Here is a 25,225-nt window from a genome sequence, read left to right as displayed (position 1 = left end):
TTTCAGATTGCTTGTGTTAAGATAAACTCAGCCTGGCAGCTTTAAACATTACAAACATTAGGAACAACTTAAGGGTCAGAAGTCTGTTTTGTCATTGGGGGGCACTGTTGAGCTGCAGTAGGTTTGTGTACCCTCTGAAATATGCATAAAGCAGTAACGCACGGTGCTACATTAAGGATTTCTAACTTATTCTGACATTGGTATGAGCCAGTTTATTGGTCAACTATTCCAGCAGCTCCACCTCCTCACCTGATCCTTCGCTATTGTCTCCTTTTCTGTTCCCTTTCCTTTTGCTTCCTCTTCTTCTTGGCCTTTTCCCCTTTCTCACCACGGTACCTGCCTCAGCTGAGAAACACCACTGTTGTCAAATAAAAGGCTTTTAGGGTGCCGCAGTGATTAACACAGTTGTTAAATATGGGTAATGAAGTGCTAAGCATCTAGCAGCTGTGGTGAAAGGAGAAGTTTGGACTGCTGGACGAGGATCAGCACAGACTAATGGATCCTCGCTGTAGCATTTGAACAAAAATCAGTTCAGGAAGAGGTCTGTGATGGCTTTAAGACAACTGTGTCCTTGTACATCCCAGCCAAAGAATCCAATATAAATGTGCATGTATTAACTTGGAAGACTTACATAGCTACTACTTAAGCAAAGATAACCATGATTTAAAAAGAAAAAGAAATGAAGATATATATATATAAATCACCTCCCTCTGAGCAATAAAAATTTTGTAAGTGCTGAGCACAAAGGTTACTGACTGTGCTTTACCCCTAATGTCTGACAAAGATTAAGTATTACAAAACAGTCTCTCACATGTTTACCCTTTCCCAAGTTAGTATTGTGTGAAAGCGATTAAGCAATAAAGACACTTTTTTTTAGTACTACACAATCTCCAGTGTGCCGAAAGTCATAATACAACTTACAGTGTAACCTCTTTTTCATGAAAATCTAATAATCTCAAGAAAAACTGCAGAAGCCTCACGCAAAGAGATTTGGAAACAGATCTGAACAGAAAGAAAGTCACATGAGAAAGCTGCAGAGGGTCAGGATGCGGGGGAACTAATAACTTGCAGATCTCCTCCTGTGGTTCCAAAGATGAGCTGCTCAAATGGATTAGATTTTTATATTAGACACCTGATATATCCTCTGCGCTTTGTGCGTGTAACGCACGATCGCTGCTGGAGAAACTCGTCTGCTGCTAGCTCAGTGGAGCAGCAGTAATGTTGACGTTAAAGGCTGCAGGAGCCTGGGAAGGACCTCTGTTCAGGAGCCAGAGCTACAGTGTACAGTACACACTTCCAAAACCACACACCAAACTTTGACCTGATGTTAAACACGCCACAAGTTCACTGGCTCTGCTTCGGCCCACATGGTGCTTGACTTTGTTATGGGTGTGTGAAAGTCTGATCTACAGTTTGATCCAGTCACATGCAAACTGGGAGTGGTTTGTGGCACGGATTCATGTCCAAAGAGTTCACTTGGGTCTTCACATAGACATACTGTGTGTGTACATTTTAACCCATTTCTTATTCTCATTTTCTTTCATAAATCCTGCCCTAAGTATTAAATCAATACACTGCACATAAAGGACAAAAAATATATAGTTATTATGATCCCATAAATTTGTTTGCTAAAGCGTTATTTATATGGCTCTGTAATTTTCTAATTTATTTTCCAACAGTGTCCAAGATGTTTCTTGGAAAAGAAGATGTAATTTGGTACAAATTACATCTTCAGGAGAAATGCTTCATTTAAACCCAAGCAAATATTCATTCTTTTTCATTTATTATTGGAAACTTATGCTCTGTATGTGCATTACTGTGTGTCTGTCCTTACACTGCCTTTTTTCCATGTTTAGCCAACCAGCCTTAAATAGCTCTCAAGGTTTGCTAGCAAGCAGCTAAACAGTCTCTATTAGCACCAACTGGGATAGCATTTTAGTGGAAATGTTTAAGCAGTTAATGAGGATTAATCTGAAATATCTACCTGTACAACAAAACGTACAATTTCTGTTTTATAAAAATAGCAAAAGGATTATTTTAGCTTTCTTGCCAAGACTTAGATGGGAACTTTGATATCACGCTCACATACCCTATATGAGAACAAGAATAACCAAATTTAAGGAAAGTGGGTAAAACCTATTGATTATAGTAATTACTGTGTTTGAGTAGATTGTTGGGGCCCCTTGTCAAACAAAAGAGCAGAGACTTCACTTGTACTAGCGTACACAATACAATTTGTCCACTGTTAATCCAAACCCTCTCTGGCTGTTTTGTATAGGTGTGTAAAGCACTGAACTCAGTGCCCTAAATGCATTCTTGGTATTGTTGATGTCTGTGCTTTTGTGTACCTCAGACGCTATTATTTGATCACTCTCCTCCCTCTCTCTCAGTATTCACTTAATTGTGCACTCTCAGGCCACTGAACTTAAGAAAGGGCCGCTGTGTGTGTTCGCATGTGTGTGTGTGTGTGTGTGTATTAAATAAGAATTAAACCCATTTAGAGTTCTGAGGGTTTTTGGGGTCAGATTTCCTTCATGTCACCACCAAGATCGATGGAAGTGACCTCTGACTGCTCCAATTTGTATATAAACACAGCCCTGGCCAATCACAACATCTCGTGGGATGGTGCCAACCAATAAGAGCCCATGGAAGCATCATGCTCTGTGGCACTCCTATCTTTTGTCCGTCAGGATTAGTGCCATGGCAACGCTGGTCGCCTGGGAGGTGAGTTTCCCAGAGCAGCGGGACAAGCACAGAAGCAGGCCGTTTCAGTCCAAGTCCTAACTTCCTCTCTGGCCAAATGGGAAGCTGGGCTGAAGCGGTGTGTATGTGTGTGCGTGTCATTCTGTAAGTCCAAAACTTCCACCTAGACTGCCAGCTCTAATGAGGTGCCAATGTGAGCCACAAGCTCAGAGTGTGTTTTGTCTGTGTGGGTGAGTAGGTGGGTTGATGAGGGGCTGTCCTTGTGTGTTCTCTTCTGTGTGGAACTCTCTGTAGAAAAGTCACCCCACTCTCATTCTCTTTTCTCTTGGCGGACTACATTAGCCAGAAGGGCGGAGGGCCAGGCAGCTGAAATCACCGCTGCTGACGAAGCATGTGACTCCAGACCGAGGCCCCTTTGTTTGTTCGGTTACAGCTAACACACAGTCCTGGAAATGCAGCGTGACAAGGGAATAGACGAGCATGGGAATGAATGGACAGCAGTAATAATTAAAACCTGATTGTTTTGTGATTGCTGAGAGGAAACATCTGCAACAGGGTCTTAAAGTTATAACCCTTTGGATTCTCACCCCATTTTTGATCACATTTATGGTCAATATTTTATATGCCAAAGATATTCAGTTCAGGGTAGTGTAGTTCTTTTTATTGTTAGTGAATGGATCCACCATTCACTCTCAGTCTGAGTTCATACTGCTTTCACAGTATTCACTGGATGCACACACTCCCCACTGCTGCTGCTTCATACGAATTAGCAGTAATTCTACACTGCTCTGAAGAGCGAGTGAACTGTGAATAGTGAAACTAGTGTAAGTGAAATATAATTGCAAACCTTTACGCTTGATTACAGTGAATCTGCTGTAGATGGGAATTGGACCCTACAATTAAAATGAAAACTACTTCATTGAGAGAGCTAATTGAATGATTAGAGCATTAAAAATGACTATAAATATGACTGAAAATGTGGATTTATTTTTTCAGTGGTTTCAACGTGAGCATACAAATTAAAAAAAAGGGGTCAGAAATAAAAACAATGCCGCGTATGTTGTTGTGTTGTTTTCGTGCATGTATGTAATTGAAATTCCTAATTCAAGAGCCCTCACATACTTGGACTGCAAGAGCATATAAGTCATATGGCACAAATTACATAGTGGAAAACTCAGCTGTCAGGCAATGTAAAGACCTACAATGGGAGCATCATGGCCAAGATTAGCCCAGTAGACTGTCCAGAATCATTGATTGGACCGTAGCCAATCATGTTTTTCTGTGTAACTTAAGCCAACTTCATGCTGCTTGTTCTGGCTAAGACTGCTGGATCTAAGCCAGGATAAACCAAACAGCTGATGTTCATTCAGTGTCTCAAACACAATTTGCTTCATACTGTATCATGCTCAATAAGGGGGTCAGTGATTTAAACACTGCTGAGTCTCCCTGCATACTGTATATACAGTATATGTGCTCACCCTTTGTTAGGTACAGCTGTTCAGCTGCTTCTTAATGTAGAGATATAATCAGCCAATCAAAACCTAGCAACTCAATACATTTGGCCTATAGACATGGTCAAGACAACCTGCTGAACTTCAAACTGAGCATCAGAATGGGGAAGAAACGTGATTTAAGTGACTTTGAACATGCTGTGGTTGTTGGTGCCAGACAGGCTGCTGGGATTTTCCCACACAACCATCTCTTGGTTTGACAGAGAATGTCTGAAAAAGAGAAAATATCCAGTGAGAGGCAGTTCTCTGGGAGAAATGCTTTGGTGATCCCGGAGGTCAGAGGAGAATGGCCAGACCACTTCAAGCTGCTAGGAAGGCAGCAGTAACTCAAATAACTACTTGTTACAGCCAAGTTATGCAGAAGAACATTTCACCTTTTCCCTTCAGGGCCCTCAGTTCTGAAAGAAAAGGGTGGGTCCATCCCAGTACTAGCAAGGTGTACCTAATAAATTGGCCAGTGAGTGTACATAGATTTTTGCAAATAAACTGGTAACAAAGAAAAGAAGTGACAGGCAGAGTCACAAAGACAGAAAGGGATCATCATTTGGAGTCAAAATACTTTTGGGTGGAAGACGAAGGCTGTTAATTGTTACAAGATGGCCAGATAATTATAATGGTGAAAGGGAGGGTGGATGGTTGCCCATGTACTCACAAAGACATTTAATGAGCAGACTGGTCGACAGATGACTGATCAGATATGAATCCGCTTTGTAAATGAAAGGAGATTGTGGCAGCACAGGAAAGAGACGAGATTTAATTGATTCATGTCACTTATAAAACATGGCCCAGAGCACTAGACTGCAAGAAGACGAGCGAGAAATGACATTTTGAATTCTGGAAAAAGCGCTACAGAGGAAAGCAAAGTGGAAAAAAGTTTGGTCTGTTCACAAACACCTGACCTTTAAATATCCAGTTTTTACAAAAAGTGATTAAACGAAGCCACAGTAGCTCAGCTGATTAGAAGGCATCTCACTGTGAAAATAAAAACTCTTTGTTACATCACCCTTGAAAAGCGAACAGATTTGACTGTGGAATACAGATAACACAACCCATTGTAAATATTAAACACAATGGCAAAAAAAAATCACACAGCACACAATGACACACAACGCCTTCTCCCTCCTGATATTAGATTGTGTTCAGTCATGCCAAGATCGCCTTAACCTTGAACCAGACAAACACACACACTGTGTCTGTGAACTTTTAAGGCTTTAAATTCCTGGTCCTTAAATTGATTGACACCCATACAAATACATTTTCACAATCCAGTAATTTGCGGTAAAATATTTCCCATGAAAAGATCACATCTCACCATTAATTATGTATTCTTTGTTAACTGTCATACACGGAAAATGACTGTGAGCCCAGGAGAAGCACACTAAGACTGATTTCCCAGCACTGTTGACCCCCCATGTGCAAATCAGTCATCAAGTTAGCGAGATCTGAGCTTGCATCCTACCGCATGTTTATGGAACCTAACCAGTTTCATCTTCCACATATTTTGGTTAAAACTACCAGGCCAGAGTCTCTGGACATCCCGTTCCTCTGTATGTTTTCCTTTCTTTGTGCTTCAAGGGTGAAAGAGAATGAGTGCCTGAAGCCAGTCTACACCATGCCAACTATATTTTAAATGCTAATGTTAGACTTAATAACATTTACTTTATAATTTAAGGTACTTATTTTGTTAATTTAAAAACATAAATCTACAAGTATAATATGCTACATTACAGTAGATAAGCCACCTTCCTATATGTAATTAAAAATCATAGCTGTGTACAACTTTAAAATGATGTACATATTAATAAAACAAAATTATGATCCAGTAATATAATGCATACTTTTACTTTACTTTATTTTGATGCTAAAACCTCTGCACTATTTCTGCACTTGTTTTGCTACTTTGTGATGGCTGAGCAGCTGTATTCAGGCCTTACATCACCAAGCACAGTGCAAAGCGTCTGATGCAGTGGTGTAAAGCACGCCGCCACTGAACTCTACAGCAAAGGAGACGTGTTCTCTGGAGTGTCGAATCATGCTTCTCTGTCTGGCAAACCGATGTCCAAGTTTGGGTTTGGCTGTGGCTAGGAGAACGTTACTTGTCTGACTGCACTGTGCCACGTGTAAAGTTTGGTGGATGGGGGATTATGGTGTGGGGTTGTTTTTCAGGAGTTGGGCTCGGCCCCTTAGTAACCCTCTGGTCTCTGACGGGAAACTGACAGGAGATGTTTAGTCAGCCGTTTTACTAAGACAGCCTTTACCTATGCCACACTGTGCTCAAACCTTTTATTTCACCTGTGATTTTATTCATTCTAAATAAATTTAATGTACTTTAAAAAAAAATCAAGTTGTAGGCCCATTTTTCTGAGCTCACGAAAAGTATGTAGTCCTCATAGGCCTGCCACTACAAACATATAATTTTATAGATTATGAAGTATTTAACATGAGCTCAGCCCTAAACGTCTGCAGCAGTAAGACTAATCAATATAACACTGGTAGGGAACATTTTTCTGCAGAATAAGTACTTTTAGTTTTGATATTTGCCAATAATACAGTTTTATGTGTAGTTGAGTTTTTTCAGTTTTATTGCATCTTTTGCTAAACGGATGGCTAAAAAAAAAAATTCCACCACACATCAGTAGTAAATATTTAGTAATAAATATTTAACTACACAAGTAATACATGTTTACAATTCTTCAGCCAGGAATGAGTGCAGCAAGCCGCAAGAGGCTATCGTTATGCAAACGCATAAAAGGCGTGCAGCAAAATGGTGTGTTTTTATCTGGACCAATCTGACCTGTTAAACAGTGGAGGAAATAGTCATCATCTCTGCTTCCCTTTCTGTAAAAGTCGCTGTGTGCCACCAGGTGGATGAGTTACAAAAGATTTCCCTCCCTCTGAGTTGTTATGACAGGGGAAACAATCTACAGGAGCCAAAAGCCCCACCCCACCCCACCCCATTTCCATGTTGGCTTCATTTTTCAGCTCTGGGGGTTCTCTCTTTGACTTTTCTCGCACAAAATGTGCTCAAATTGCAACATAAAAATCCTATTAAAATACTTTTTATAACACTGTAACATGAACAGACCTTCACGGGAGCAGTCATTTTGACATGAAATAGTAGATCAAAAGGTACTACTAATAACATTAGTAAGGATTTTTTTTTTTTCTGTCTAGGTGCAAAGGTTTAATGAATGTAATTAGTAACACCTGTAGAAATGGCTTCCGTGTAAGACACACCTGCTCCTTGTACATGAAACCTCTTCTTCCCAAATGTTTTTGTGTGTTGAGACCTTTCTCAGAAGTTGAGAAAGGTTGCCAATCAAAGAAAGCTGACATTCATACATTTTCGCGCTCCCTCCTTCCTTCTCCGACCCGCTGCTGGCACGCACACACTTGAGTGGATGACGTCAGTCACTCGTGGTCTGGTTATAGAGACGTCATAAGCAAACATTCCCGACATGAAATGTTGACAGTTTTCGTGTCTGGTTTCAAGTGTAATGTCTATTGGTGCGACACACTTGAACCCAAAAAAAAAAAAAGAAAAAAAAAAAAACGGGTAAATAAATGAGGGGGGGGGGGGGGGGGGGGGGGCATGGCAACCGTGTTTGTTTTCATTGGCAACCACAGACGTAACGTTTGGGCCAGGAGGGCTTCTTTTGGTTATGTGTTAGTTTAGCTAAGAAGTAGTTAAAAATACATTAAATTAACTGAAAACTACTCTGTAACAGGTGTGTACCGGTTACACAATGGACTCAAATTCGTTGTACTATTCTTTGGAGCTCGTTGCAGGAAGTGGACACATTTTAAACCTTGAGCAAAGAGCCGCCCTGCAGACTTCCTTAGTGCTCCTGAAGAAGAAGAACAAATTCCACCGAATCTTATTTTGGGGAAAAATATTAGGAATTAAGAGGGATTATTTTATTGCTCAGGGGAGAGGAGAACATGAGATGAAAGACAAAATGAATCTGTATAGGTAAGAGAGCTGCCTCGAGTGTCTATTATATTTTAGCCAGTAAATATTTGTCTAACATTGTGTGAAATACCTGTTGGCTGTTGTCTTGTGGTGTCATCTCCAGCTTCAACTGCATGGACTGGTTCCTGCTTCCCCCTGCCACAGACTCTATGATAGAGGAAGTGTCCAAGGTTGCAAAGGGTCGTTTCGTGGGAGATCCCACATTTATGTATGAACATCAAGAGATCCACATGCAAGGAAAGGGAAATGAGGCTGCAAAGGAGGAGGAGGTTGTAAGTGTGATTAGTGCTGTTCAGTTAGAAGGAGAGTTGAATTACAGGCTGAAGTGTTTTCTACCTCCTGCAGTGTTTAGTGATGCTGCATCAGAGATAGAGAAATGTTAAATTGTATGAGTCCATCTATTGACTGTGATCAAAGGAATGTATTCAACATAGCGTTATGCAACAGAACTATGACTAAAACCCAAAGGATGGACGTGAGACCAAACATACAAAGAAGATAAAACTGCAGAGGAGAGGCATTCACTCATTTTTTTTTTTTTTATAGCTGTTATGGTTACACTGATAGTCTGTTCTTGGTTACAGAAAGCAGTAACTGAGGAAAAGAGGCTGGTAGTGGCTGTTCATCAGATCGACGAAGAAGTGTCTGTGGTGCCTCGTGGCGCCTTTGTCATGAGTCCACGTGGGCTTTTCCAGCTCAACCGCAGCTTTGGTGGTAAATCTGTATATATTTATATGTCACATGCTCTATGTACCTGGATTTTCTTGTTGAGTGTTGCTGCTGCGTGTGAAGGCCTGAGGTCACAGTCCATTCTGGGGACCCCCAAGAGTTTGTAATACATGATCAAAATAATTTTCTAGAAATCAGAATTATCTTTTTTTCTTCTTCTTTTTTTTAAATTTTTTATAAACCTGTCTTGTCCAACAGTTTAAACAAGCAAAATTATTGTTTGCATGCTCTGTTGTGTCAAACATCTTTGCTGTGCCAAGAGGAGATCTATTGTAGGCTCCTCTTGTTAGTCTCTTGCTTTTCTTTTCCATTCTTTACACTACATGTTTAAATGGCATGGCCCAACAACACCAGAGCCAACAGGTGGGAAGGAGCAGAAGTTATAGAAATGATTGAAACAAAGAGGGGGGGGGGGGGTATTCACCAACTGCTGCCTCTGTAACAAAACACACACAAAAGAAAAAACAACAAACAGCACCTGAAAGAGAAGAACACAAGAACCAACAACAAGTACGCGCTCTTGTGCTGTTGCTCGTTTGTGTGTGTTTGTCATTAAATGTACTTGATAATGAGAGTGAAAAGCCGGAACAATGACCCCTGGAGCCAGAGATAGACTCAGGAAACCCAGGTCGTCCGCAGCCCCCAAGAGCAATGTAGACCTCAGACCACATATCCCGATGATAACTGTGAAGGAGGAGGGAGGTCCCAGCAGCCCTGCAGCCAAAGAGCAAGAGTCCCAGAGAACCAGAGACAATAGGCAGCTGACCCCGCCAGAGGTAGGCCATCCCAGCATGAGCTGAAAGTGAGGCCTCAGGCACCCCAGAACACTGCCCCATCCAAGGCCAGCACCCACTACACTGGATGGGAGTATAGGGTGTCCACACCAAGCCCCAAGACCAGTCAACTACAGACAAGCAGACACACAAAAAATGTGACAAGACAAACTGGCCTGAGTTTGAGACAAGCTGCTCCCAACCCACCCATACTACCCCACAACGAGGGACAGCCGCTCCCTCACGTGACCGCCCTGTGGTTCGGGTGTCTGACTAGGATGTCTCCTGAGCGATTCTTGGGTGGTGTGTTCCAGGCATATCCTACTGAAAGGAGGCCCCAGGGTAGAGCCAGGACATGCTGGAAAGATTATATCTCAAGGCTGGCCCAGTGCCTCAGTGTACCCCCAGATAAACTGGAGGAGGTGGCTGGGGAGAGGGACGTCTGGGTTTCTCTGCTTAGGCTGCTGCGACCTGGACCCGGATAAACTGGATGGAAGGTGCATGTGTACAGATGAGGACTTTTTGCCAAATAAAATAAGTGTATTTTCATGTTATCTTTGGAAAAACAGAAACTGACATGACGGGGAAACATTATGTCAGTCTCATTATGTCAGCAACAAATCTAGGTTACACCCTGTCATAAAACATGGTTTTTATATGGAGTGGACAAAATGATACAGCATTGTATATATAAATATATGTATAGTATTTTTTAGGAAGTATCTTTTGTGAAACATGGGCTATCAATTGTTGACTTTTCTTCAGGTCTTTCTGAGGCAGAAGCAAGGAAGCTTGATAATTTTCTCCACTTCAGACAACCAAAGAACATGAAGAAGAAATCTGTCTTGGACATGGACTACCTGGATACACTTGATGATGACATTCCTAAAGGTGAAGCTACAGAGCTCGGTCTGTCCTACACTGTGTCCCCTGTACTTTCTTTACATACAACTCTAAAGGGCAAGTCTTAGGACACTTTTAACAAAGATTTCATCTTCTGCTGATTGTTCTTATTTTATGTCTGATCTCTAACAAGCAAAGGTTGGTTTGACATTAACACACAGCAGTACACTAGCTTATTCCCATGTATTGTGGCCCAGTTGCCATGCTACATTACAGTGAAATGAGGGGTGATTTTCACACAACATGCTTGTGGTGATTCAGCTGACTGAAAACCATAAGGGTTTTCTTCCAAGTGGAAACAAATGGCATAATTTTACCAGTAAAACGGTGGGTTAAGTGAGGCTACTGATAAACAAAAACCTCTAAACCATTTGACATTAATGTACCAGCCAGATAAGAAGGATTTCTGGCAATATGTTTGGAAGAATTTCCCTGTGAATTTGCTTGCACATTGCACATATGCTTTGGTCTGACAACCAGACGATTTTTGTTGGATTTGGAATATCTGGGCTTTTAGTACAGGATTTAGTGCACACTAATGTCATTTGGCCTTCTACCATCAGCAATTCCTAAGAGGAATGAGTGAAATAAAAACCAGGGCAGAAACCAGTAAACGAGGACCAAAAAAACCCCAAACTGATGTTGCATGATTAATGGAATTTTCTCATATCTGGATGGGAGTCAAATTCAAGCCATAATATCAGCAACAGACTACTACCATTTATCATTATGTGGCAACGTAGCAGAAAGCATGACATGATAATCCTGGTTGCACATTATTGGAAAAACTCACACCCAGCAGGAAAACATCAACTGCGTAAGGAAAAATTCGAATTTAGACATGCAGAGTCATGTCTGTGAGGTTAGCCGCTGGATATGCTCCAGACCAGAGTGAATGTAAAGAGCGAGCGTCTGGATGTAAAAACTGTGTGTGAGAGAGAAAGAAAAACGTTTTGCACCCATAACCAAACATGCAGCAGATGTCTGACTCCAGACAGCTTCCACATGTGTACAGGTTTGTGTGTGTTCTTTGCATTGATGCGGATGTCAGCTGCATCACGTCTAAAGCAGACGGCACACAGCTGTTTCAGTGCCACACTCACTGCAACAGATTGCATGCGCATGCCTCACAGGATAAAGAGTTAACTTATCTTAACTGGACACTGGGGGAGAAACAGGATCATGTATCTCCACCAAAAGACAGGTGCTTTCCTCTGAGACCCCCCCCCCCCCCCCCCCCCCCCCTTCTTCCCCCAACAATTCTGTTAACCACTTCCAGCTCCTGATTTACGTTTGTTTCTCCTCCTGCTACGCACATTACATGCTGTTAATGTGTTTTTACTTGTAGTTGCATCATACTTTGAGATTAATGCCAAACCAGGAGAGTTGTAAATCGTTTTTTCCCCTCCCTTGCATTTGACTTGAAACTCTTTTATGTAATCAAATGTTTTAATAGTAGCCAGTCCAATTAAGTCCTTGTTTTCAATTCCGTAGGTTTTTGGGAGTTTGTGGTCACACCCTGAACATACTTAGCAAATGGGTTAGACTGTAGACATCAAAAGGACAAAAGGGTGACTTATTGGCTGAACAGCGAAAGATTTCCCAAGATTACCGTAGCCTTCATTTCAGTTCAGCTCAACGGTTCAGTTGGAGAACAGAATTTGGCAGCTTTCTGCTTTTAATATTAACTGTTTACAAGTCTTCTGTGTTTGTGTTTAGGATCCTGGAGTCTTCAGTTTGAGTTTGCAGGCAAAGTGTGCGTGCTTCGCAGCCTGCTGTGGCTCGGCCTGACCTTCTATCACGTGCCAATGACACCGCAGCATGGATACATCTACATAGGTCATGGGACCAAGAATTTGGACCTTCCCTTCATGATATAAAACTTGTTCGAAGCTACACAAAGACTCAGTTCACAAAACCAAGATGTGTTAAGATTTTGTTATGTCGTGTAAAACAGACTAGAGTGGTACAGTCAGTTTTGTGTCTATTTAGTTCCCATTCACAAAAGCTGCACCTACACAGTAAACACGTGTTGAGAGGCAGAATAAACAGACATTTTATTTGCACATCTGTGTTGCATTGAATATACACAGTCAACATACCACCTACTTTGACACTGTAACACTGACCAGGTTGTTGCTCACATGAAGTTGGCAGCAGGTTCCTTTCAAGTTTCCTTGAGAGGCAACAGTCAGAATAGATGGTGTTGGGTGGGGCTGAGCATGATTCATTAAAAGAGTGACGCAGCTTAATAAACAAAAGTTAGAACAAACACAGATGGATGAAGCTTTTAGGATTTTTTCCCCCAGAACTGTATAACAGTCAAGGTTAACAGTCAGGGATGTGACAGTTGCATCCTTGAACAAACGGGCCCACCCACTCTCCTGTTGTACTGATATGTCAGGCTTTCGGTCCTTCAGTGTTTTATGTACAGGGGCTTAACACCATAACGCACGTTGTTCTGTAGTATTGGGTGACCAACAGACATGCGCTTCTTACACCACTTCAATCCAGTTTTATAGATGGGTTTCACAGAGTCAATGGACCAGCGAGTCAGGTATCTGTACAACAAACAGAGATGCAAGGGAATTATTAATAGTTCCAACTGCATGGGATACTAGATGCTGAGAAAAAAACGAAACAAAAACCCCCCCCCCAGACATCACCTGTTAAGTTTGGGCTTGGGCCTCTTTGGGACATGGCCCTCAGGAAGTTTGGGCCTGTGGTCCGGAAGCAACCCTTGAACACATGAAATAATAGATAAAAGTTATTAATTTAAATGCATTACAGTGCCTGTAATCAAAAGTTATAAAAGACAAAATGTACTCCTTACTGCCATTACGGTCAGCAAGTTACTGCTCAGTTTGAATTTTTACAGTGATGTAATCATACAGCTGACAGTGTTTAGCAGATTATAAATATGCCAAGCAGACAAATCCAGCTTAATGGGTTCTGTAATGAATAAAAGGCTTGAGGGAGACGCAAGAACAAATTTACAGCCATACTATCGTGTCTTGGCCAAGATTGTACAATGCTTTTCCTTAAGGCAGTGTTAAATTCAAAACTTTAATATCCATAAACCTTTCACAAAAAGCTGGGATGTGTAAAATGAAGAGACAGAACACAACTAGAAGGGCACTCAGAGCGCATTCCTCTCCGACTCCAAATTTTCTGTGCCGATACGACACTGTAATAATGTTGTCGTACTCCATCGTAAATTACTAGATAAAGGCTAGAAATTAGTTTTATTGGCTTTCAAAAACTGTAAAATATAATTTTATATTTCTATTTTCAAAAATGAGATTCACATGAACAGATATATCCAGACTATCTGCTGTTATTTTATTCAGTTTATGAACTGTAATAGCATCTTCCAAAAAAAAAAAGTCACAGATATGAATTTTAAAATTTCACCAATGATGACATTTTACATTTTTTTTGATGACCTGTGACCCTGAAAATGAAGTCATATGTTCTTGGGCCCCCGATGAATGTTTCCACAAAGTTTCATCATTTCTGGTTCAAAACTTTGAGTTATATTGTTAAAAGACAAACAAACAGGGGTGAAAACATAACCTCCCTCCACCTATCGGTGGGCGAGGTAATGATTTAAAAACGACCTACGCTTAATTGAAAATGGTACAAAGAAAATCTATTAAATGTTGAAACCATGGGGAAACCTCAAGAGCTGAAAAAAATGCCAAAAACTGCAGTTCCTGTAAGTGACGCCAGAGATTTCTGTGTTCGCCGTTCAGCGTCTGCTAGGCCTCACCTCCAACAACTGCAGTCACCGAACTGGATCTCTCTGCTGTGTTTTAATTAGGGATGTTCCTGGCGACTAATTTCTTAGTCAACTAATTGTGCTACACATTATGAACGATGCATGTTGTTCTACAATTCATGACACGCATGCCCATAAAAGTTTAAATTTAAAATGATAAAACAATACAAACGTCCATCTATCTTCTTCCACTAATCTGGGGCCGGGTCGCGGGGCTGCAGCCTGATCAGTGAAGCCCAGACCTCCCTCTCCCCCAGCCACCTCCTCCAGCTTACATCTGATTCAGACTTCAGCGCTGGGTCTTTGCAGAGCTACGACGTAACCGACTTAAGTGTTCAGTGTTGTTGCCGGCGTTTATGCCTGTGCAGGTGCATTGCGTGTGTTAATTACCTTTTGGTCATGTCCCGGTGTTTTACATGCTGGGTCCTACTCTTTGCTGTGGTCAGTTTATTTATTTATTTATTTTTTTAATTTAAAAAGGTGTAAACACATTTGTCCCTCTAATTTTTTTCGCTTCTTTGTTCAAACTTGTGAAAAGTAGTCGGAAATGCACGCAAGGAAATGACGGTGTTTCTTGGGAGGTGCGCTTCAGGGTACGCTGTAAAACTTCAAAAATTACTAATAATATTAGACCTAATAAAAATATCAGGCCAGGATTAACAGAGTTATGGCATTTTTCTATAATGATGTCAGAGCTGCAGCTCCATCTGGTGGCAGACATCTGCGTAACATTTACGGCACCGGGCATCAATTAAAATCTTAACAATGAGGCTAACCGAATAGTACATCTGGTACCGACTAGTGACAGTAGCGACAATTAGTCATCTAGTCATGTACATCGCTAGTTTCAATGTAATTATCTGACATGTATTATGGCTTGCCCTTCGGTAAAGCCCTTCCAAGAAGTCTGTGTTTCAGTTTTGGTGAGTATTTTTTAGTCTGTTACTGAGCACTAATTAGCAGATATCTGTGTCCATACAATAATGAACGCGGCTTCTTCATCAAGCTTGCTAGCATTAACTGACCACCCTGCTGTTTCATCCATATAAGCTAAGTGATGGCTCAGAAACTAAATGGCATCCAAAACTAATGGGTGGCACCACAGTGGCTCCATCAATGTTTTATACCGTCTATGGTTGAAACAGGAAAATTGTTGGAAGGGTCCAAAAGGTGGGACATTTCACTCCTTAGGAACTCATTCATTAGCAGCATGTCAGCATTATGATTGGGTATAAAAAACAAAACAAGATAGATCTTTAGAAGATTTAGAGTGGTTTGTGATTCTGTAGTCAGGTGAAATCTCTCTATACAAGACAAAAGGCCAAGAACTAACAATGCTGTGATCTTCTGACCTCTCATGTCAGTTCAGTGCAGTAGAAATACCCTGATGGGCTCAGGAAAAAGTTTAAAAATAATGGTCAGTGATCTAGGGCTGCAACTAAATATTATTTTGGTAGTTGACTAATCTGTCAATTATTTTTTCGATTAGTTGATTAGTCAGTGATTATTTCAGTCTTACCTCACCCTGTTCAAGCCTGCTCACCTGCCAATATCACCTTGTTGTCTCTTCTCACAATTAAAATAATGACCCATAAAAATTTATTTTTAACATTAATATGACCATCACAATAAATATCAAATAAACAATGCATATTAAAGTAAATGCAATTTTTATTTTTGAATAAAAATATAACGTGCAAATAATAAAAACGGCCTCTATCTAAAAGTTCAAATAGAATAGAATGCCTTTATTAAATAAGGCTTCAGATTAAATCAAATATATTTTCCCGTCCAAAACAACTGAAAAGCTGACATACGATTCAGTTCATTAAGAGGTTTACGGTTCAGAATGAACGCTAATATTAATGCGAGAAAAAAAAAAAAAAAGGTGCCAACGTAGCTGCGCCTATTCTCCTTCACTCGTTAGCTAGCATAACTGAAATGGTGCCGCTTAGCAAACACCATCCATGAGAGCTTGTTTCCGACAGGTAAACAGAAACATTACTGTACAAACATTAACAGGTATCAATGATGCACTAACGTACCCATCCAGAGCTGACGTCACAGCTCCAGGGTGCCGGCGTTTTAAACGCGCAGCACTGCAGTGATGCTGCCGTGGAAGGAAAGCTCTGCTGTTCCCAGTCTGCATTCAGCTTTATATTTGTTTTCTGTTAAATGCTCCCACACCTTTAACAGTCTGTCTCCACTTTCTTTCACATCACTATGTTGTTCACGTTACTTTCTTCTTCATTAGTGTTGTTGTTACTGGCAGACAATGGAGGCAATACTGACCCCATATCTTCCTGTAGTGTATTGCAGTTACAAAATCACGTATGTGGTTTTTACAATATGACACATCGACATTAAAATTCCACAGCGACTAATTTTTGTAGTCTAAGTCATCGAGTATGTCGACGAATCGTTGCAGCCCTACAGTGAACACAGTTTGCTGCTGCAATCAGAAGTTCTGCAACTGAGCCTGAGCTAATTAGAAATGGACTCAGACAAAGAGGCTATTAAACTTTGTATTTACCTCACATTTATATTCCCAAGTACACTAAAGCATGAAAACCCACTTACAGTTGGACAGAAACACAAGGAGGCCTCGTGATATGCGACACGTCTAGAGCTGTGAAGGTGTGATCGATGGGTAACTTAAAAACCTAACACACTACAGCAGGACTTCCATTGACCACTTGTGTCAATTATACATTGAGCCTACCTGCTCTGTGAGCCATCTGCACACAGATGGCAATCTTGCGATGCTCCTCTGGACAGAGACCGGTGATTCTCCTGGGCAACATCCCTCCATCTGACCTGATGAACTGACTGAGCAACAGAACATCCTGGGAAGAAAAAATACAATAAATAAATAGGCAAATACATGTTAAATAATACTAATAATTTGATCAGTAGAGAACAGTGAAAGTATTTACTGTGTAGTTATATTTGTTCTGCAGATTCCATCTGTAGATTGGACACTTGGCTGTGGGATTTGGAGGCTGTGGTCCTTTTGGAAGATCCAAAATCTGTCCCTCAATCTAGCAAGAAAACAAAAATAAGCCATGACAGTTACGTTACCAAGGTGAAAGCATATTTATAATATTTTTGTATTGTTTATTTACAGGTGCAGAATAACACCCCTCTACCCCAACATGGCATGTCACTGCTGTTACAGAGGCCAGTGTGCATTTATATCGGTCTTTAATAAATACATCAAAAGGTTTCACGTAATTATCCAAAACAATTACATTGTTAAATAATTGTATAACTTTTTTTTTATCAAAGAAATTCTGAATGCTTCAGGTGACAGCTGAGTTTTACTTACAATTGATGTTCTACCGTCTTGCTTCTCCACCACTGCAACACAAACATTATGAAATATTAGGCTTTATCATAAATTTTAATTTTGCAGTTGAATTTAATTCACTCTGGTACATCACACACTTGTTTTAATGTTATTTTATCCTAGAGTAGCCAGTGAAAATGACTTAAGGAAAATGGCCACTTTCTTATATTGATCCATTTTTTCCCCACACATCCATCCATCTGATCATCCACCTTCTTCTGCTTATCCAATTCAGGGATGTGGTGAGGCTGGAGCCTATTCTAGCTGTCGTAGGGCAAGAGGTGGGATACACCCTGGACAGTCTGTCGCAGGGTTAACATAGAAAGGCAGACAACCATTTACATTCACATCACAGGCAATTCAGAATTCACAATTAACCTAAAATGTACGTCTTATTACAGGGAGAACATGGAAACTCCACAAAGAAAGGCCCAACCGGCTGGAGGATTCAAACCCAGGACGTTCTCTGCTTTGAGGTGACAGTGCTAACTGCTGCATGGTGGAAAATCACATTTAATGACAATGTGGTTTTTCACATTTGTCATTTACAATAAGAATACTGGATTCAGGCCTTTATATAACTCTTATGTTGAAGAAAAGCCCTAAAACCCTGCACTTGTAGATGTACCAATGTTCCTTAATTTTAGTTAACATTATTACCGGTAGGGCTGCAACGATTAGTCGACATTGTCGACAATAATCGACAATAAAAATAGTTGATGACGAATTTAATTGTCGATAATAGTTGTTTATTATTACTGGTGATTTTTTTTTTTTTAACGTAGTGAGACATCTTCCTGTCCGTCTATCTCTGGCGAGCTTCACACATGCGCAATCCGGTTGTTAAGTGATGACATAGAATTCCATTTCGTGTCCAAACTGTCACATGATCAATTTGCCGCAATGCTGTGTCCCTGGTTGTTTTAACTCGGAAAAAACACACTCAGCTGTGATTTTACTGAGGAGAAAGAGAAGCGGAAATAGCTGCAGTTGATAAGGTATCTTACAATCATCTTTAATAGTGAACATTCATTGGTTATACCATTGCTGGTATAGGAGCATTTGGACCCGGAAATGACGTCAGACCGGATAGCATTCAGCGGCACGTTTAGTAATAGGGGATACTGGTGAAACTGTGCGAACTTTGTTTTACAGGAACGAAAAAGTACTAATATATATATATATACATATATATATATATATATATATACATATATATATATATATATATATACACATATATATATATATATATATACACATATATATATATATATATATTTTTTTTTTTTTTTTTTTTTAATGCTTGGAAAAATGGACTGTTAAAGTTATATCAGCAGCAAACCTGATTAAAAGTTTTGAATGAAGTATGTGTTTACTACCACATTTTAAATAACCTTATGCTAAATGTAAAAGCTGATAGCTAGATAAGTGCCATTTCATAATTATGTGATTCATAATCCGATCAGTCGACTAATCGTTTCAATAGTTGATGACTAATCGACTAGCAAAATAGTCGTTAGTTGCAGCCCTAATTACCGGTGCAACAATTTACTCCAGAACTATTAAAAGAATTACTCTTTCAAACAGTTTTAATTGTTAAAGCTATTCCTGCAGCTTTAACAAATGTGGTCAAAGGAATGTTACAGGATTCTCCTTTAATGCCTACATTTTCTAATCCTAATGTGGGAACTGATGATTACAACTTTGTAGATAATAAATGCAATATTAAGATCTTAACTTTACTAGTTATAAAATAAGGTTTTCAGTAGTGGACCTGCCAAATTTGGTGTTCTATGGCAAATGCCCATCAGGCTCTACGGTGCCGGGCAATGAGCACAGGGCCCACTAGAGGATGTCGAGTCCTAAGGCCACCCTCATGATGTCTGTTTCTTTTTACGGCTTTATTGGACAGTTCTTGCAGTGGAGAGACAGGAAAGCAGGAGGAGAGATGGGGAAGGCACGCGGTAAATAGGAACAGGACAGGACTCGAATCTGTGTTGACCGCTCCACCACGCGGGATACATGGTCGCCTGCTCACGCCCTGAGCCACCCTGGCACCCATGAAATCTATTTCTGATCATTTGGTCAGAGACAGCCACTCCAGTGGCTGCTGGAGGTAATTCTGTTGGGCTCTGGGAGTACTCATTCTGTTCCTCCTTGCACAAAGGAGCCAATACTGGGTTAAGGACCTTCTACAGCCCTGTCCAGCTCTCCTAGAGTAACTGCCTGTCTCCTGGAATCTCTTCCATGCTTTTGAGACTGTGCTGAGAGACACAGCAAACCTTCTGGGAATTACACATATTGATGTGCCATCCTGGAGGAGTTGGACTACCTGTGCAACCTCTGTAGGGTCCAGGTATCGCCTCATGCTACCAATAGTGACACTGACCCTAGCCAGATGCAAAAATAGTGGGGGGGGGGAAAAAACAGAAAAGATGATGAAAAAATGTCAGTGGCCTCCACCTGTAAAACCATTGCTGTTTTGAGGTTTCTCATTGTTGCCTCTCTAGTGTACCTGTTAAATTCACCAAAGCAGCTGAACAGCTAACAGCTCTCTCTGCTACTTAACTGACCAGAGGTTTAACTGGCTAGATATATACACTTATTAAAAAGTGTTCCTTTGATTTTTTTTATTTTGAACAGTGTAGGTATCAATAGTTTTCTTTACCACCCAAAACTACAGAAGTTCATTCATTTAAAAACAACTGATATTTAGCCACGTGCTGAATTTTTAAGATTAAATTGAACAGCAGTGTATGCAACATTTTGTAAAAAGACACTGAAATTTCTTTTTCTACACTTGCTGTATTATGAAACTATTTCTGGACAGCTTTCAGAGTTCTGTGACAGGATGCGACCCTGCACTGGATAAGTGGAAGAGAATGGATGGATGGATGTAAGTCTCTTAGAAAGCTGGAAAAAAGGAAATGCCTTAAAGTTTCAGAAGTGTTTGCAGTATATATGGAATAAGGTGGAAAAAGAGGAAAGAACTCTCAAGACCTGCAAACGCCGCAGACTGACGTCTCATCCAGATGTGTTCATCATTTAACGGTTCAGATCTCACTCATTTAATTTTTTTTACTTTGAGTGGAAGCATAACTCCGTGATAGGACATTAAATGAAAAGCAAGCGGCATCTTCACATAAACATGCTTATGGATGATTACCCTACTGACCGGTTACAGCTGTAACGTTTACACACAAGTCTCACCTTGACGAATACCCCTGTTCTGGATGGTTAAAGCAGACCACTGAGGAACATTTATCCTCTGTAAAGAACAAAAGTTGGTGCCTCTGGGTTCTAGTTTTAAGCCCGCAAATGAGGTCCAGAGAGATTTCCACACACTGCGGGCTGCCATGTTTAATCCCTGACCTTCTCCTTCGTCTCTTCCTGTCTGGTAATCTCGCGAGAATAAAACAGCGACACCGGTGGCAAAAACAGTCTATTACATCCAAGAGGGGAAAAAAACAAAAAACAAAACAAAACAAAACAAAAGAAGAGCAAAATACCACAGTTTACACAAATAAAACATCAATGTAAATTTTTGTTCCCATGTCCATGTATGACCTTTGTTTATTTTAATAACTGACTTTTAAAAAGCTGTATATCCAAATAGAAATTAATTTTAAAGTCCAAAGAGATTAATTAATAGATTTATAAACCTTTATCAGAAGTAGGCCTCTTGCCTCAAAAGGATAACAAAATGCAATCCGAGATTGAAATCTAACAAATAGATTAACCCCACAAACAACACTGCGACAGAAGATCAGACAAAATTAAACACAAGAGAAAAATCAATAAAGACATGCCATGTTGATAAGTATGAAACTTATCTTAGACACAAGAGAACTTCAGGGAGACGGAGCAGAGAGCTTCAGAGATATTTTTTTAACCCTGAGAGAAACTGAGCACAATAGTACAATTCATTTGCCTTCGAGGAAGATTTAAAGTTAATGTCCCAGAGCGAGGAAAAATAACGCCTATCTAAACCACAGCGTGTGTTTTTGGATCCTCTCGACGCTTTTATCCTTGTGATGTTTGTTTTTTAAAGATTTTTAGAGATAGGTCACCTCTATCCATACCGTGCTCATCAGATGAAAGTATGAGAGACACCAACACATGCACTTTACAGAACATGCTGAACTTTTGGAGCAGAAAGCAGAAGATGCAGGTAGACTGTTCAGGCACGGATAAAGAGGAAGATAAAGTGGCTGATGTTTGATAGCGTTACCATTTGAACACTATGCCATTGTCCATTTTTCATGCTTTTTTTGCTGGTTTTTAAGCTTTATCTCTTGGCTTTATCTGTTTTCAGAAGAGACCTTGAAGAACCCCTTAATGCATCATGAGATCTGCTAAAAGAGCTCTTTCCTTTGATACGTTAAATAAAAACAAATCCTCAGGGCAGGTTTCAGTTTTCAGCCTAAGCTAGTGATAACTGTTACATGGTAAAATCAGCTGGTCTTGAGCTTAAAAGCACATGCCACATTTTCTCTACTAATATGTTGTTTTTTTAAATTAATTTTTCAGTTTCTCTTCTTAGAGAGGCCACAATAACCCAACAAATGACAAATTACAGGAACTGGAGTGGGTAATGAGACACTTTTGGTATTAACGATCCACTGAGGAGTGTTGACCAGTAGAATTCCAACACAGGCACGTTTGTATGTATGACTTATTTTTGTATATAAGGCCCTTCCTGTGGTTGAACAACCCAAACATCGGCCCCTGTCATGCTCAGCCACAGTCTTACAAAACCTCTTCCTGCGTAGGTCAGTAACTCTTGTTTTTGGGTTAACCAGCACCAAACTATTCTTGAGTCAATCAAGCCTAAATCTGAGTTGGAAACTAAGCCAAGCCACTATTCCCACAAAATTTGTCATTGCCTCTCCTGACTAATTTGGCCTAAAAGTAAAATTGTTCTTAGGTCAGCCAATGTCTCATTAGCCCTTGAGCTGAGACTATAATCTCTGATGTACCTTAGTCAGAGACGACTAACGTCTCACTAGTTCCTGGCTGATACCACAGCTATTCTGAATTGGCCTATGGTTTCCGTGCCTCATGCTTGGCTGACCTCCCAACAAATCTTCCCCAGAGTTGTCCATCCCTGCTGACCTGCATCCTGTGTCTGAATCAGTTTTCCAGTCCCTAGACTTCTAAATTTGCCTGTCACCATAAACCTCTTGCCATGTTCAGAGCCTGAGGAGTAGGTCTGCTCTGATTGTGAGGCATCATCGAGTGGCTGGTTTCCAGCCTTCCACTTGTCTTGAATTCTGTCCTGACCTCCAGTTTGCTCCCTACTGACAACTTCCCTTCCAACTGCTTGCTTTACCCTTGGAGGTCTTTGCCACAAGAAGGTTTTTGCCTCCTATCCAGCCTCTAGAGGGGTTCTGTCCTCACCACCCTCCACATGCCTGGGTCCTGAAGGGTCTACACTGTCACTGCTCAATACTTACCAGGACCCTGGAAGGCTTCAGCCTTCATTGCCAGTCCGCACAACCTTCTGGCCATCCTTCATATTATCCCTCAAGACTTCTGACTCTTTATTTGGGACATCTTAGAGTCCTCCCTTAGGGGCACTGTCTTGGTTTTGAGTTTTTCTATTATTTATTTTTGAAAGATCACTCTTCTTATGTATCAGTTTTCTTACTTCCTTCCTTTGTTTGTGTTTTGTTTTGTTCTTGTTGCCCACTCCAGCCTCATTCCACTGTTCCTATTTTGTACAAGACATTTAAAATCCTTATTTATTAATGCAGCCTGCCTGTATGATGGTATGTCCTACATTTGGGTCATTCTGAAATTAAACAGGATGTGAATTAAACAGGATATAGCCAATGCATATTTGTAAAGATAAAAAAAAATTCATCTTTGGAAGTGTGTTTTTTGGATGACAGCATTTGAGTGGAAACTCTAGGTTACCTCAAGTTTTTGGACTCTAGTATTTGAGAAAGATTAGACACTGCAGACAAAAGACAGAATAGTATATATATTTAATATATTAAATGAAGAAGTCTTTGTTATAGCCTTCAAAGTTCATTGAAACCATTTCTGAAATGGCATACAATATGACAAGCTGGGATCTCAAACTTTTAACATTCTCCCCTCTATTTTACTAAAATGATTAAAAGCTTGGAAGACTTTTGTTTACTGCACTCTTAGAGTGTGACTCATCAAGTGAGCAGTTCAACTGAAAGAAGAAACAGTTGAAGAAACTGCAGTTTCTTAAGCCTCGCGGCTGTTTCTGCTGTAGTTGTAAAATAAGTATTGTCCAATGTTTAAACCATTTCACTTGTGAGGCTTTGCGATTTCAAATGATAACACTGATCAATGGATAAAAAGAATCTGCGATTCTTTCACCTGTGCTTTAACAAATTTCATTTGCTGTCTCCAAATCTGAAAACCACTTTCATCAAGCACGTCCTGTTTTTTTTTTTAGTTATTATGTTCCAAGTATTGGACAACTAGGATGACTGGGACAGCAAAGGTGATGCCTTTCAGAATTTAACACTAGAACTCCCATAGGTGGTCAGAATGACCACCTCCTATGGGAAATCTAGTAGTTCTAAAAATCCTGGGAGTTTTAAGAAATAAGTCTGGTTTCGAAAAAAGTGAAACCAAAATTAAGGAAGGTGTTTTTGTTCCAAAGAAAACTGAAGCCAGCTGAATCAGCAGTATGTGAAGCGTACGTGCAGGTTTTCCAGAATTTTCTTGGCAATCACAAAGCAGAAAATTATGCTGAGCTTGTGGGTATAACATACTGAAAGCAGATCTGCTAATGAGTGCCAGAATGTCACTGAAGATGCACTTTTTATATTCTCATCTCGACTTTTTTTTCCCCACCAAATGGAGAAAGCTTTCATCAAGATGTAAAAGTGATAGAAAATAGCTATCTGGGAAAATTTCATCCGAGCATGAGGAGTGACTACTGCTGGTTCTTGCAAAGAGAGACGGATGTGCGATACAAGGTCAAAAGCAAGAGCATCAAACACTTTTGAGATAAATTGACAGAAATGTGCTTTAACGCCTCTCTGGGATCGTCTGGTTCGTTTTCAGAATAAACATATTAAAGCAATTTTGGTTGGAAATGGTTAAAATTCCAGACATTATGCAGATGTGTTGGTATTAAAAAGCCTTAAAAAACATCAGTGATGCAACAGGGATCTCAAAAACACTGACTTGCAAGTTTAAATTGGATTTTACATCTGAAATCAGCGTAAAAAAAAATAGATAAAGAGCTGGCGTGAAGTTCCCAGTAGCAAAGGAAAAACATTTTTTTGTTCACCAGTGTAATTTGGGGCCATTGCACTTCAAAGTAGAGACAGAGACTTTTCACTCTACCCACACTGGGCTTGTGAATGTTATAAAATGAACTTTTAAAACTTCCTTTTTCTCTGCAAATGTAAAGCAGGTGTAGTCACACACAAAAAACAAAGAGACATAAAAGACGTAACCTTGTAAATGTTTTATGATGAAACAAATGAATTTAGCATGTTTGACAGA

The 25,225-nt window shown here is 40.2% G+C and overlaps 2 protein-coding genes across 3 annotated transcripts; one reads left to right on the top strand and one right to left on the bottom strand.

The window, feature by feature from the left end:
• Positions 1–7,827: 7,827 nt before the first annotated feature.
• On the top strand, positions 7,828–12,658 carry rsph9 (radial spoke head component 9). 2 transcript variants are annotated; one of them, XM_030721446.1, is made up of 5 exons: positions 7,828–8,187; positions 8,291–8,456; positions 8,772–8,901; positions 10,455–10,580; positions 12,312–12,658. In XM_030721446.1, the coding sequence occupies exons 1-5, from the start codon at positions 7,961–7,963 to the stop codon at positions 12,470–12,472; spliced, it is 810 nt and encodes a 269-aa protein (XP_030577306.1). In that variant the 5' UTR covers positions 7,828–7,960; the 3' UTR covers positions 12,473–12,658. The 2 variants fall into 2 exon arrangements, with proteins under 2 accessions (XP_030577306.1, XP_030577305.1); XM_030721445.1 differs by having other exon boundaries at positions 8,291–8,459.
• A 129-nt stretch (positions 12,659–12,787) lies between these two features.
• Positions 12,788–21,115, bottom strand: mrps18a (mitochondrial ribosomal protein S18A). The gene is made up of 6 exons (XM_030721447.1): positions 20,936–21,115; positions 17,702–17,733; positions 17,310–17,414; positions 17,096–17,219; positions 13,259–13,331; positions 12,788–13,153 (listed from the first exon to the last, which is right to left on the bottom strand). The coding sequence occupies exons 1-6, from the start codon at positions 21,081–21,083 to the stop codon at positions 13,009–13,011; spliced, it is 627 nt and encodes a 208-aa protein (XP_030577307.1). The 5' UTR covers positions 21,084–21,115; the 3' UTR covers positions 12,788–13,008.
• Positions 21,116–25,225: the final 4,110 nt, after the last annotated feature.

This window comes from Archocentrus centrarchus, chromosome 24, assembly GCF_007364275.1.
Source record: "Archocentrus centrarchus isolate MPI-CPG fArcCen1 chromosome 24, fArcCen1, whole genome shotgun sequence".
In the NCBI taxonomy this organism is placed as follows: domain Eukaryota; kingdom Metazoa; phylum Chordata; class Actinopteri; order Cichliformes; family Cichlidae; genus Archocentrus; species Archocentrus centrarchus.
The sequence above is the reverse complement of the archived record's forward strand: the minus strand, read 5'-3'. Positions and strand labels throughout refer to the sequence as shown.

Coding starts and splice junctions, on each gene's coding strand:
- rsph9 (XM_030721445.1), top strand. CDS start 7,961: ATGGACTCAAATTCGTTGTACTATTCTTTGGAGCTCGTTGCAGGAAGT. Junction 8,460..8,771: donor CTGCAAAGGAGGAGGAGGTT/GTAAGTGTGATT, acceptor TCTTGGTTACAG/AAAGCAGTAACTGAGGAAAA. Junction 10,581..12,311: donor TGATGATGACATTCCTAAAG/GTGAAGCTACAG, acceptor GTTTGTGTTTAG/GATCCTGGAGTCTTCAGTTT.
- mrps18a (XM_030721447.1), bottom strand. CDS start 21,083: ATGGCAGCCCGCAGTGTGTGGAAATCTCTCTGGACCTCATTTGCGGGC. Junction 17,220..17,309: donor AGAACAAATATAACTACACA/GTAAATACTTTC, acceptor TTTTCTTCCCAG/GATGTTCTGTTGCTCAGTCA. Junction 13,154..13,258: donor CCCAAGCCCAAACTTAACAG/GTGATGTCTGGG, acceptor TTTGTTGTACAG/ATACCTGACTCGCTGGTCCA.